Source organism: Abrus precatorius, unplaced genomic scaffold (genome assembly GCF_003935025.1).
Source record: "Abrus precatorius isolate BTA unplaced genomic scaffold, Abrus_2018 Scaffold4, whole genome shotgun sequence".
Lineage (NCBI taxonomy): Eukaryota > Viridiplantae > Streptophyta > Magnoliopsida > Fabales > Fabaceae > Abrus > Abrus precatorius.
The window spans coordinates 3,904,111-3,919,798 of NW_020874384.1; the positions used below are offsets into that span (position 1 = coordinate 3,904,111).

The following is a 15,688-nucleotide window of genomic DNA, read 5'->3' on the forward strand; positions in this document are numbered from 1 at the left end:
ATAAAATAATAAAGATAAAATTAATTAAGACTAATATAAATCAATTTTTAAATTTTTGTTTAAATCATTTAACATAATTTTGATAAATGAATAATATAACAAAAAATGATAGCAAAGTTAAAATTATATATAAAAGAAAGAGTAAGAAGATTAACTTTTTTTTTAATGGCAAAAAAATAGAGTTCTCTTTTAGCTTATACCAAGTTAGTGAAATTTAAATACATAAAGGACATTAAACCAATCAATTTCAGTATTAATTAATAATAAATTAAATATATTAAAATAATTAATTTTATAATTATTTTCACTTTAGAGAATTTGAACTGATCAATTTAAAAATCATTCCAATATGTGTGTGTGCGTGCGAATAATTGATTTTTTCATTTTATCTTTTTAATTCGAAATCTAAGCATCTGTTTATACGTAGGGAAATTACGGGGCAAGAAAGAAAGTGATAGGAAATTTAAGGGTTTATTTATTTTTAATTACAAATTTGTTATCTTATTCTCATTTTATTATATTTTTTTAATATTTATGCAAGAAACAGTTAAACAAAAAAAAAATATTTCTAATATTTTCTATACAGATATTTAAAAACGAAAAATAGAAAAAATAAAAAACAATTTCTAAAATTAAACAATTTCTAATATTTTCCTTAATTTATATGGAATTTGGGAGGAAGAACAGATTTTTTTTTCACTAAAAAGTCCATAAGTGTGATAAATGAACAGGAGAGGAAAGGGTGATAATATTATTATTTTAAAGAAATATTATAATTATAAAAAAATAAAAATTTAATTAAACAATATCATGTTAATAAAATATTTTTTATTTTAAATTTTTAAATTTACCAACATAAATAAAAATTATCATCTCTTTCTTTTATTTTAATCCACTTAAGCGTAAAATATTTTTTTTTCGCCTTTCTTCTATTGACACTGATGATTGAAATCTCGAAACGAAACATTTCCATAGTACGCATTTAATGGTTTACGGTAAACGTCAAAACTTAGATTAAATTTGTCATTTTTTTGTTAGTACGCTATCGAATCAAATAATCCCATGTGTGTTTTGAATACAAAATGGTTTCCATTATAGAAAATACTCTTTCTGCTTTTAAATAAAAGTAAAAATATAATTAAATTATCTATTGATAAATTAGTTTTTTTATTTTTAAAATTTTATACAAAAATTAAATTTATTTTTAAATATTTTTATAATATTCATTGTAAAATTCATTTAAATATAATATATTTTTTATTAATATTTAATAATATTAGTTAATGATTTAAATTCTTATACCAAATGTTAATGCGAAAAGTGAAAACAATTTTAAAAAAAGATTTAAATTAAAAAATTTCAAGTGAATTTTCCTTTTTCATTTTTAAAGTTACATACAATTTAAAAAGTTAATAAAAATAAAATTTGAATTAATAAATATATTTTTAAAATGATTTTATCAGATAATGTGACATTAATTAAAAACTACTTATATTTTATATTAATATATCTCAATTTATATTTACTTATTTATAAAATTGAAAAAGTATATAAAAGTAAAGTTCATATGCCATTAATTCTATTTCTTAGCTGTGTATATTAAAAAAAATTAAGAATGACAAATTTAGCTGTGCCTTTCATAATCAAATAATTAATTTTTATTGTCGGTTTAAAAGTATTTTTAATAAAGTAAGAAGATAATTGACTTTTGTTCTAGTGCCATGTTATAGATCGCATAGCATTTAGATGGGTGTTACATAGTCCTCTTTATTTCCTTCTACATTGGAGAGAAAATGCTGTGCACCCCCCATCAAATAAGATCTAAAAAGTGGCCTTCAAAATTTTCGGCCATAAAAGGAAAATCAATGCTTGCAAAATATTGAACCGTGGAAGGGCAAGACAACTAAGACCGTGGCCCATCCCATCCAATCATCTCAACGTGTCTGCTTTCTTCATGCTGAAATTCAATTCAGAAAAGGACAACAAAATATACGTTACACACACCCCTTTCATAAATGTTGCTAACAACCACAGGTGCTCGTCAACGAAATAATTGTACTCTATCCATTGTTTTTTCGTATGTATATATATAATATACTTTTAAAATTAATATGTTATTTCACTTATCAATTATTACCATTATAAATATATTCAAATATCCAAATCATGTACGATGATAAGTTTGTTTTTCATTGTTAGACTTTTTAACAATTCATATTATTTTAAAATTTTAACAAAACGTGTAAATAACAAATCATGCCACCCAAAATCTTCCTCCTTTTATGCTTTTAGGTTCTTTCGTATTGCACCACATAACTGCCATGAGTTATCTTCTCCCCATTCTAGGGAGTTCATACACTTTTTCCCATGCATGCCAATTGGGAGCCTTACCAACTAATATTTTATCCATTCGTAGAAGTAAGGTTTGTCATGGAAGTTTCAACGGTTGTTTTAGCTTCGATCAGTGAATTATAGTTCTAATTATAGTGTTTATTGTTTATTGTTACATCAATATTCAATTTAATTGTTGATTGAAATGCCAATTCTAGATAGGAAGAAAGCGTTCGCAATTGAGGACACTTTTTTAGCTTGACTTTTTCAGTACATCTTCAATCAGGAAAACAAAATACAACTAAAATCTAGCCAGGAGGAAGTGGAAATAATAAGGATATTACATGAGTAGAACAGTATCCAAATTCATGCGACTGGTGAAATGGATATTGCGCTCAATGCATATGTAGTGACAAATTTTGTACAGTAATACAGAATTGCACGTTAACTACATTTACCGACATGCACATGAATTTTTTATACTGTTTTCCCGTCAACCGACTGAAATTGTGAAAGCTGAATATTCTTCTGTCATTTGATATCCCTTTGCATTTATATTGGCCACATGCATTTATATTTTATTACTAAAAAAGAAAAAGAAAAAGGACAGGAAAATAAAGAAAAAGTGCTAAATAGTTAGAATGAAAGCAAGTGAAAAAGAAAGTTCTAGTGAGAAGATCATCATAATGCCAATTTAAGTGAAGCTCAATCTCAATCGCAGTGCTTCTATCATCATTTCGGACTTGTGCACTGCTTTCTTCTAAATACTAAACGTATTTGTTAAAAAGTTAATATAATTATGTTCCATTGCATAAAAAAACATTAATATTTTTTATTTAGCAAGCCATGTAGAGAACAACACACGATGGCATCTAACAAGTGATCGCAGCATCTAAAGAACAATTTGCGATACCCATGCTTTTTCAGCGAGAGAAAAGGGATGGTTAATCTACGTGCGTGAAAGGTGCGTGGTAAAGAATACGCTGTTTACCTTTTATTTATCCTACAATCTTTATTTATGTCCCCTATTTAACTAGGCAGAAGGCAGGGTACGATAGTGTCCCCATTAGCCTCTATCGGACGGTGCCGCATCATTGTGTGGGGCATGATGAATCGAGTGAACGGTGGAGATTGCGTTTCTTAAATATTTATGGCGTGGAGGACATGTGATGATTTCAGTCATTCACGGCCCCAAGAATGGTCTGATCCGACACATTATTCTTCTTTTCTTTAATTTTTCCTTTGAGCTGGAAAGTGATTTTTGTCAGAAGTTGAAAATGTATCTATACCCTTTGACGACGGGTTAGATGCTGACTCTCCTATCTTTTTTATTTATATTAATAATATATATATGTTATTTTTAAATTGTTTTTAATTTTTTCCATTATTTATTTATATTATAAAAATATTAATTTTGATTTTTAAGACTGAAAATAAACAAATAAAATTTTTTACGCTTAAATTCAATTCTAAATATTAAGGTTAAAAAAATTCTTAGAAATTATATGTATATTTAAGGAGGATTTCATTTGTATCAGAGTCATTATTTAATTTTATTAATATTGTAATATTATTAATTTTAAAAAATTATTATGAAATTCTTAATTAATCACCGGGTAAAAAAAAAACAAAATTTGTGTGTACGCGAGAGAGAGAGATCCATTCACCGGCGCGAACATAGCAAAGTTCAACTAAGCCTATGGACAAAAGACGCTAAATATGTAAAAGATCATTGGTAGTAATCCCAGAAATATATTTTTAATTGTGCTCATGTTATACTTTTTATACTGGTACATAAATTTTTTAAATTTAATTTTACATTTTTTATATAAACAATTGTCTTTGTCTATGTTTTTATCACTTACTACTATTATACTACTTTATTAAAACTATAATTAAGTAATATATAATGCTCAATTAAAAAAGTAATCAAATCCTGTTTCTTTCCTTATAAATAGCAATATATTTTAAAATTTAGTTATCATGTTTTATAATATTTTAAAATAAATATGATAGCAACACACGGCCAAGATCAAGTTAAAACAATAAATTTATAAATCACTTAATATGTGTATCAACTAGCAAAATTGTTTTAATATTAATTTTAATAAATAATACATATAGTATAGATAAAAAGTAAATAGATAAAAGTATAAACTATATTTAAATTTCTATATAAACCGAATTAAAATTTGATTTCTATTTATAAACAAGCTTACTGACAATAATAACAGCAAATAAGCCTTTACTCTTTGACCGGAGCCCATTACACATTTGACATTGCGAACAAACCATTAAGCCCTAATTCTTTTAAATACTTTTATTAAAAAAAATCGATTTACTTCTACCTCTAATGTTAGGGCCTCTTCCATCGTAGGATGGGGAAGCAATCGAAAGTTTAATTTTAAGGGCCACAAGTACAGTACTGGTGGTGGCTTAGCATGGACTACCCTAAATGAATAGTTAAAGATCTAAACTAAATTGGACCAAAAAGAGAATAACAAATTATCAGCCAAGCCCAGACATTACTCATACACTTTTTCACGCCCTATATTATGATCTAGTTACAATTTTGAAGCAATGTTTCTTTGAATTTGAGGTTTCTGGTTGTGGTCCATGTTAACAGTGACTATCCATAATCCAGGTAAGTTGGATAAGTTGGCGCTATTATTCATAATAGCACATAAATACAGCTAAATAATGCATCCTTCACGTACATCAAAATAAATAAACAACGCATATCCTTTAATTTGCCAATGCTTCATACACCGGAAAATTTTGAAGTATTTAATGAAATCCGAACAATAATGCTATGTGTGTTATTATATATTTTGATTCTATTCTTTAGTCGAGATAGAATATCTTAAGACATTTTTTTTCACATTTATAATTAAACATTGCATGTGAAGTTTTTCCTAAAAGCTAGTTCAAAAGTTGATGTTTACACAAGCCTTATAAAAACTATTCTAATTCTTTTTTAACCTGTGTGAAATATCAATCTGAAAAAATGAGACACAACCGTATAGGCTTAAGGAAGGATATATGTTGACTAGTGTGCATTCAAAGTTTGATAATTAGGATGGTCTAAAGTTGAATACTGTTAACATGTCCCAAGAACATATTGAATACTCCTTATAATATTAACAATATGTTATCTTTAATAAGCTTTTGGAATTTTCATTCTCAATCATTTCTAATAATGTGATAAATGAGTAATATTAAAAACATACTATTTGTAACATATCATTTATTATTAACTAAAAATTATTGAAAACTACAAAAATCATATAACTTTTACTCTTTTTTATTATTAAATTAATGTTTTTCTCTTATACTTTTTACATTTTTAATAAATTTTAGTTCAAACTATCAAGAATGTGTTAGAAAGAATATGTTAGATAATGTGTTACTAGCATAATGTGATAGATAAATGATTGTTCCAACGGCACTTTCCATCATCTGTGAATTGTAAGAGGAAATGAATACGCTTGGCTTTCATGAACTAGTTGAAATGTGAAGGTTTCTTATTGCTAAACATCATGCAGAAAAATCGAGTAGAAATTATCAACCACTAAGCACACCGCATTATTATTTTAAGAACAGTCTATCTGAATAACTAACTGCAACCCAAGATCTGCTAAATAAGATATATCGCGTATCGATCTTCGTTTTGGTTTTAGCTTGTCATGCTATGTTGATGCCAATCGCCAGCAACATTTTCCCTCTGGAAGCTTCTACGAATAGAGGGTAAGATCCATTGGTTTCATAACCTTTTTTTATTTAACATATTTTAATCTAGTCCATGGAAAAAAAAATAATTTTATATATTCAACTATTAGATTACAAGGAAAACGTAATCATGTAATTTTATTGCTCAACAAATGAGTAAAAGGGCATGGGATAATAGCATTATTGAGTAAGAATAATTAGCAAAAATAAAGAAGAGAGTAGTTGAGGTGGGGCTGTATATAAGGACGAAATGGTGATAAGCTTAATGCTGAAGTTGATGCGTCACAGTAGCAAGAAAACGACATGGGAATGAAAAGTTTAGTCATGCTCTGCCAACGGATGAACTGTAAGCCCAGCCCAGCACAATCTACTCACTATAACTGACCAATTCGGACAAGTAAAAACATGTACGAAGTTTAGTTCTCTAAGTCTTGTTCCAAAAAAAATGTCTGAATCAACGTTTGGCTTGAATCTTCATTCTGAGTGAAGAAACTGCATACAAAACATTTTAGGCCTTAATCTGTATAATTTTGAGAGACGTTGGTTACATTGATATCTTCACATTCACATGGGATACATGGTTTTTATTTTTGTTTTTTTTTAAAGAGAAAAAAACTGTATTTAAAAAAAAAAGCTCTTAGAATATTTAACACTTTCAATCTTTTACAATTTTCATGTTGTGTATATCTCCATCTTGATATGGCGGCTAACTTATTTATAACCTTTCAAGCAAGCGTGCTAAGTCCTAGAAATTTAAAGTAAGAGAGTGTGCTTAGAAAAATTTATAGATAATTTATAATTGTTAACTTGTTTTAATAAATTTTATAATTAAGTTTATAGCATAAACCTTCATATAAAAAATCTTAAATAAAATTAATTAAATTATACAGAAACTTATTCTAAAAATATACAAAAGTTTCTTGAAGTGTTGTAAAAAAATTGCACATCGATGGTACATTTGCCCTAATATTAACCAAATACTACAAATTAATTCACGGCATTACATCTTTTCAATTTGGTCGGCTGTCTAAAAGATAGAGAAAAACCAAAAGAAAAGGTCCAAAAAACAAAAACCCGACAAGGAAACTATGTGAAATAATAGATAGATAGTTTAACCGCTAAGTAATAGACAGACAATTGTTTATATTATTATTTTGATTTAAAAATATTTTTAATTTTTATATTTTTGTGAGAATTCAATTTTATTTTTTTTAATTTAGTCTTTACGTGACATTATTGTATTAAATTATGTCATCATTAAATATGATAAGTGTTAATTAAAATTAAGATCTTTAAAAAAAATAAAAACATGTTTAAACCCATTATTTTTTATTATTAAATTTTCGGTTAAAGTAATATCTTTGTGGTGTACTCAGTATTCACCCTCTGTCTGAACCCCAAATAAAGTAGAAAGTATTAGGTATAAAAAATTACTTTTGACTTGTTAAAGGTCCTCCATTGTTTAATTAATTTAAAGTAGTCTCAGATCCCAGTAAATCATCGTTGTTTCTGATTTTCCACTTCTGGTTTTGTACAAATCCATGAGTGAAGCATTGTTAGAAGTGCCTTGGTTACGCCACAAAACTAAATAGCCCAAGAAGCAAACTAGAATCGTCAAGGATAGGATGTGGAATGCAAAAGCATCATTGATATATGGTAACGCATCAACTTTTCATTTGGAAAGTTGAGCTAATCCGTTCTTTTCAACAATTTTCATCATTAAAGAGATTACAACCACAGGTGGTTGCCCTTAACTTATAATACACCCGACAGTCATATATTACATATAACTTATTATTATGACTAAAGATTGAAGATTAGATGCCCCACTTACATGACAATGGTGCCAAAACCAACATAATTAAACTAGCATAAAAGCCAGAAATAAGAGCACATGTCATACAGTCATTGGATTGTAGTTACTTGATTATGCCTAATAAGAGAGAGTAAGATTGACGGATTAATTGATTAATTAGCTGAGCACATGATTAAGAAGTTCATTCCAATTTTAAAAAAGGGCATCTATTTGGCTCTATCTTTAATTACATCGAATCCCATCTCAGTTGGATCGGTGGCCTGAACTTCGTAGTGGATTCCATCAAGAGCTCTTCTCAGCCCATCCTTCGATGTTGCGTATAGCATCTTTGCTCTTATCCTTGATGCTGTTGGAGCCCTGAAGATTTTAATAAAAAAAATTAAAATTCATACGATAATTGCACTTGCACCTTGAAAAAATAAACTTTTAGTGTCTATCTGGGTAATGGGTCATTTTCCCAAACATTACATTTCAAACATTAGAGTCAAAAATTAACACAAGTAGGGCCTCATGGTGAATACAACAAAAGGGTTGATTGAATTATACCATGCAATGAAGAAGATCTTGCTCTTGCGACAGTTATCAACGGTGACAAAATCGAAGTCGAACACGGCATATCTACAATCATCGTTCGGCAAGGAAGCAGCAAGATCATCATAACTCTCGCCGGGACCACCCACCTTATCGACGGTGACAAGCCTAGACCTTTCATCTATCTTGAACACTATGTATCTGTGCACCTTCTTCCACTTCATCTCCATGAACGAGTTCTTGCACTCATCCGTCACCCACATCCCAGTAGTAGCCTGTTAATTGTTAATTCACGACCAATTCGTCACTATGTATATAAATACTATACACAATAAAATTGAATACCCCAATTTCATCATTAATTAATTGAGCATTTTACAAACAAAAACACACACACGTAATTGTATTGCGAATATCAAAATCTAAACAGAAAGAATGAAAAAAAGGCTTAAAGACGCGGTTCAGTAGTACCATTTTGAAAGCCATCGCCATTGTTATCAGCTGAGAAGGAAAACCAAGCTGGTCTCACTTTTTCTTTTCCTTATTAAGAATGAAAGGTTGACGAATCTGAAGGTAAGGGGTGGGACTTGAGTCAATATATAAGCAGGGGCTCTTTGAGATTGCCATTAGTATTTCATTTATTTACAGTTTTGTCCTGGATTATGTCTATTATTTTTATATTCAATAACACATTCAATTACCCTCCAAAATTTTAAAATTACAAAATATCAGTTATTTTAATTTTGATAATTTTAAAAGTATCATCATTTCAGAATATTAAAGATTAAAATAATCATTATTAAGTAATTTTAAAGAATAAAATAATATTTTAGAAATTTAAAAATTAAATTAATTAATATTTTGAATTTTAATTTAATATATTATGTATTTTATATCAATTAAAGCCTTTCAGCTATACCTTTCAGTTTTGTGGGCAAATACCTCACCCGATAACTGAAACCTGGTTAGTACGATAATAGAATGACAATCCATTCCACCTCACTTGGAGTTCAATGTCAAATGGAATACCGGATTAACTTTTAAGAAAAATCTAACTATTGTTTTACAAAATTTTCCTATTAATCCTCTTATTTATTGAATAAAAATATTTAATATCGTTTTTAATATATATTTTTAAGCCTTTCCATTTAATACTTTTTATACATTACTCATTGAAAATATACTATGTAAAAAGTACCTCAGTCGAACGGTCATCGATCACAAATTAAATCCTTTCTTTATTTGTAGTTAATATTTTTATTATAATTGAAGAAAGTTATCAACTAACACAAACTAAATGTACATTTTTGGCAACGAGAAACATAAGCTAATTGCCCACAGTAAATGCCCGTAGTACCAAGGACCTGAGCTTTATTAGTACACAAACAAATGAAATGCTGGTAATTAAAATGAGAAATGTTCCCCTAAAAAAAACTCTATACAATTATAAAGTAATTGAATACATGCTTATTTCAAAAATTTTGAATACATATTTATTATTAATTTAATTTTAAAAATTATATTTTTCACTCATTAAATAATTTGAAATTAAATTCACCCTTATTTGCTCATAACTTATTTTAAAATATTAAATAAAAATACAAGAAATTATTATTTTATTGGCGTAAAATCATTTAATATTTTATTTAATTCAATAGAAGGATAATAGCAAATTTATTCAGTAAATATAAACTTATTTAATAAATACTATATCCTTTTGATAAAACTTTCTAAAAATTTTAAATTAATTAAAACACACGGCATTAAATACAAAAAATTTGAACAAGTAATATCTTAAAAATAAAAAATATATAAGTTATTTAATAGTTTCTTATTTAGAAAGAATATGGGATTTTCTCTGTTTAATTACTTTCCTTTCTCATTAGTTCTTCGGTTTTTATTTATTTAGGAAGATAATACATAGATTGAGGGGGAACTAATATAAAAATATTTTAAAAGTAGTAAAAATCAAAATAATTAATTTTTTAATTTCTGAGTGAAAAGATAAAAAAAAAAAAATCCTTTTAAAAGTAAATAAATACTGAATAATACATGTCACCCAAAAACATGAATCAGATATCTATTTGATTGTTTCCATATATAGAGTTTATAATATCATTAAATATTAAATGGTAATAAATTATCATTTGGGAAAATTGTGGCCTTGTGGGTGACTAAACCAGCTATACAGTTTCAAACATAAATTGGAGGATACTGACATTTATTTGCTGGTAACTCGTGACAACGACGAGCACTAAAGTTTGTAATACAAAGACGACAAAAGCATAACAAAAGAAATTAGAGATGGACTTAACCCAAAATGGTCACATTATTAATTGAATCCCATAAAGGTGTGATGTGTTGTGTCTATAATCTATATTGCATCAGTGTGATGTCGAAATAATTATAAGGAATGAAAAGGACAATAAAAATTTCCATCCAAAACCACTAAAAGAATAAAACCACAACACCTTTCAGCAATATTGGTAATAGAACAAGGGAAAACGCAATGATTCTCCCCTGAAATCTAATTATCTTAGTTAATCCTACAAATTTAATTAATATTAAGGTTAAATTGTTTTATTTTTAAAATTACAACTATTAATAATTGTTCTCTTTATTCTTTCTTTTCTGTCACATTTCTAGAAAAAAAAATGTTCCTATTTATCACTTTTAAAAGTTTAAAACAATAATAATTACATTTTATCAATTATATTATTAACTTAAAAAAAGAGTAATTGACTAATAAAAGATCAAAGAAGATAATAAAAAAAATCATGTGATAATTTAAATAAAAATGAGAACATTACATCTACTTTTTAATTCTTGTACTAACCCCTTTGATACACTTCTACAATATTTTTAAATTTATTAATTCTTGAAGTAGTGTTTATTGGATATTTATTAGCAAAATTAAAATTTTTCCACTTTTTTATATTTTTATTTTATCATGTATCTGTGAACACATAATTTAAAAAAACTCAAATATAAAAGAATTGATAACTAATTAATTATCACTAACCATTTTGATCCGCAACATAAAAGTCTATTAATAATATATATATTTGATGGGTGTGTTAAGGCTATATGGCCTACATTCCTACAATTTATATAAAAAATGTTAAATTAGTTCTTAAAATGTATAAACATAATTCACAGACACATATAAATATATTAAATTAATCCCAACAATTGTTGATGTTTGATTGCATTTAAAGTAGATTTTGACCCTAAACAAATTTTGTGAACAAGTTCATGAGTTTAAATCCTGGGGTCACCACTAGGGAGAGCTGAATTAAAATTCTTGAATAAAAATGTGTAATGCATGAAAAAGCCTCCAATTTTCCATGTATTGTTCTCCCTCCATAATAATAAATCCAAACACATGATAGTGTTTTACGTTCATTAGCTATTAACCTTTCCTTTCTTCAAATGAGTCAACAATTGCCTTTAAAAGGAAAACAAAATCTGAATATTAAAACAAAGGAGTTGACGTTCAGACCCGAGGAATCTCAATTCTCGAGCAATTTTTTTCTCCTAGATAATACTCACGATGGGATTTTTGTTTATTAAAAAAAAAAATAATTCATTAAAATTAATAAAATATAATCATATGTCATAAATTTATAGTACATTTCAAAAATATTTATAATAATAAATGATTAAATTAACATTATCTATTTATATATTTTATTAATATAAATTTTGATAATAAATAAGAAGAATTCTACAATTAATACATTAAAAAATAAGTATTTGTTTTTTATATGTTAAAAAAAGGTGGTAACTATAGAAATATAGCATAAAAAAATTTTAAAATTCATTTAAAGTTAGTCACTAAGTGAGAAGACCCATGTTTGGATGGATAACCAGATCAACAGCAATATTTTCAACAACAAACTATTTCTAGTGAGAAGAATCTTTGTTTTAATTTTCACATAGCATTTAAACTTCAACAAAATTGGAATCTAGAATCAAGTAAAAAATCCAGATTACATAAAAATAAAAGATTTATTAGCCACTTAAAAGGGGTTTTACGGAAAAAGTTATGAGAATAATAATTAATATCTTGAAATTAGCTGAAAGGACATCAAACTAATAGGGTATTTTTTACAGAACTCAATCAAGATTAAATATATTTTTCCCTGTAAACAAATACGTACACTCACCATTCAATCGTATTTTAACACAAAATATTAGTTTGTAGTATGAACTATGAACTAGAAGTCTATAACCGTGGTCCTGTATATCTTGGATCACTCCCACACATTCCATCACACTAGTGTGTTTGTCTTCGCGTGAAAGCAAAGCACAGAAGAAGGTTAAAATAAAAAAAAGAAACTACAATAGAAAAAACTTTTTCTGATAAATCATTATAAAACTATGTATGTACGTACATCTTGCCAATCACCGTTCACTTCCCTTGCCAACTTGAACTTGGCAATCATCCGTTTGTTTTTATATAAACCTCTTAATTGGTTCTTATTTCAGCTTCGAGATTTCACGCCCCAAGGGCTAAAGTTTTCCAATGCATTTGTCTAAGAAAACGAAGGCAGTGGAGTTAACACCGCAACTAATGTCATATCATTTAGTTGATATTGAGACAGTGATAGAAATTCAGACATATGCAATGACTCATATTTTATTTTATTATTAAGTCAATATCACAGTCACACATTCCGTTCCTTGTGTCACTATGTTATATTTTCCCACATGCATTGTTCTAGCCCATGGTAGTGAGCGAGGATAAATGGAGATTACAAACACTAAAATCCAGTGAAATAGCCAGCATGATAACTTGTGCAGGTGAATAGGGAGGCATGTGTATCGAACAAAGGACCCTCTTCTTGACTTCATAAATTCCTGATTAGGCCCACAAGTTGAGGTGGCATGATTCATTTGTTCCTTGCTACACAACCCCAACATTTTCTTCTCATAAATAAATTGTTTAGCAAAGGATGGTTCGGCATGATGTCTAACTACTTTGAGATAGAGTGGTAGACCATTAGAATCAAGTACTTTGATATTAGAGGAGCTTCTTCTGCATGGAAGTACTCACTTTTGTGGTGCATATTAATCCTCAATTTGACAAAACGGCATATAATATAGCCTAACTTTATCCTCTTGGTCCTTTTTCTGGTTACATGTTTATTATCTGGCTTGTCAACATTAGGCATTCATCAGATTCTAACCCTATACTACGCTTATTAGTTATTATTATTGTATACCCCAATAACTGAAAAAAGTTCTATTTGGCAAACTAAAGGGAGAGACAACATATGTACATATCATATTTTATGTGCTGCTTGTACATTCTGATTCAGAATGATCTCCATTCTCTCGATCTAATCCACAAGATCAGCAGTTTGTATGGCTTAACATCCATGTATGAAATTTTCGTTTGTTATCCAAGGCCTAACACAATTTATCTAAATATACACGAGACCAGCTATGAGAATCACAGCTGGCAAAGTTTTCTATTAACATACGTTTTTTAATAAAAGTGAACCTAGAAATTAAATCATTTAGATTTTCTGTCTTTTAAGTAATTGCAGGCTAGAGTTACATCAAGTTTAGATTCCTTGCTGAACCAGATTGGCATGGTATAGAAGAAGTGGTGCACCATGTAAAGCTAACTTAAAGGGGCACGGAGCCCCCGCTAAACAAATGGCAAACGATAATCTTAGAAGCCATAATGGCTCAATGCAACAAAGTTAATAGAATATCAGACACTAATTCATTCTGATTGTGCTTCAGCACATGGCCTCGATCGTCAGGCCCTCAGCATATAAAGTTCAGGTATCGTTCACACTGTTTAGATGATGGGAATGGATGGAATTAATTAAGTAAACAACAATGAAATTATCTTAGGCTTCAAGTTTTTGGACTGCTTAAAATAAGATGGAATGAAATAAAACTTACAAATTTTAATATTTCATTTCCTATTATGATTTTTTTATACCTTACACTCTTTATATTATTTTACCAAAACTTTTAATCTTTAATTGTTTTTTTTAACTGAATCCTTTATATTTTAATTTCACTTTACTCCTTTCTGCTAGCTCCATTGGTTCACTTAACAGACGTTAACGTCATTGATCTTGGTCAAAATGAGGCGGTTTTGGATTATAGATCTCTTACTTACCTTCTTCATCTTAACTCCATCTCTAAGCTGTCGACAAAACACTCCCTTCGTTTCCATGGCCACCAGCCAAACACCATCCTAATCTCTATGACCTCTGGCAAAATACTTCTCATCAACCAAGCCACAAATCACTTTCTCATTCCTTCGCATATCAATCTCATGACATTCCCAAAATCATCATTTAAGAAAAAATATTTAACGTTTAAAAATATATAAAAAATATGAATAATTAATTCATGTAAAAAAAGTTAGAATCTTGTGTTCACTTAAATAAATAAAAAATATATAAAAATTTGTGCGAAAGATATTTATAATTAAATAGATAAATTTAAATTTAAAGTCAAAAAATAAAATTAAAAATGACACGTGTCATTTTAAAAGAAATTAATTACTTCTAGAACATCGTGCCTTAATTTGATATATAAAAGTATATTTTAAAAATAAATTTAGATTAAGAGTGTTAGGAAATTATTTTAGAACGAAAAACGTGTCCGCTTGTAGTTTAGTTATTTATTTATTTATTGTTTAGTAATTCTTGTTAAAATATTATTTTAGTTTTTAGGAAGCATTTAAGTTTCTTTAGTATGTTGTTTAGCGTGATTTCAGTTTAGTAGTGTATAGTTATTTGTTTTATGTGTTAAATTGTAATATTTTGTTGAAGTTATTGTAAGGTCTAGTAAAAAAAAATAAAAAATTTGATGTTTAAATTTATATAATTTTGAGTTAATATAGAAGAAAATAAGAGAAAAAATGCCTATTTTATTTTGACCTCCTTTTTATACTGTATTTTTTTTTTTTTTTGCACTTCTTTTAGAATTAATGAATAGAATAAGCTTAGAAAACCTTCTCCTTTTTTACTTTTCTTTTAACTCAGCTTATTTTGTGATAGGTTCCATTCTTTGAATATCTACAACTAGAAGAAAAAGGTATCAGATTACTTTTAGTATTGCTTTATTTATTCTTCTATTTTTGTTCTTTAACCACTGTTTTCTTAGTTAAAAAACTGACAAAAAGTATATCCTCAACTAAAGTTTAGGAAAAAAAAAACGAACTTTGTTTTTAAAAAAATATAGTAATTAATTAATTTGATGGTACAAGCGAGATATAAAATATAAGAACAAAATTTTAACATAAAA

General features: G+C 27.7%; 1 protein-coding gene across 2 annotated transcripts; it reads right to left on the minus strand.

Annotated features, from left to right (window-relative positions):
• Window positions 1-7,813: 7,813 nt before the first annotated feature.
• Window positions 7,814-9,580, minus strand: LOC113864954 (actin-depolymerizing factor 5). Of its 2 annotated transcripts, none has more exons than XM_027499223.1 (3): window positions 9,572-9,580; window positions 8,423-8,682; window positions 7,814-8,233 (listed from the first exon to the last, which is right to left on the minus strand). In XM_027499223.1, exons 1-3 carry the CDS (start codon window positions 9,578-9,580, stop codon window positions 8,083-8,085), a joined length of 420 nt encoding a protein of 139 aa, XP_027355024.1. In that variant the 3' UTR covers window positions 7,814-8,082. The 2 variants fall into 2 exon arrangements, with proteins under 2 accessions (XP_027355024.1, XP_027355023.1); XM_027499222.1 differs by lacking the exon at window positions 9,572-9,580 and adding an exon at window positions 8,879-8,976.
• Between the last annotated feature and the right edge of the window lie 6,108 nt (window positions 9,581-15,688).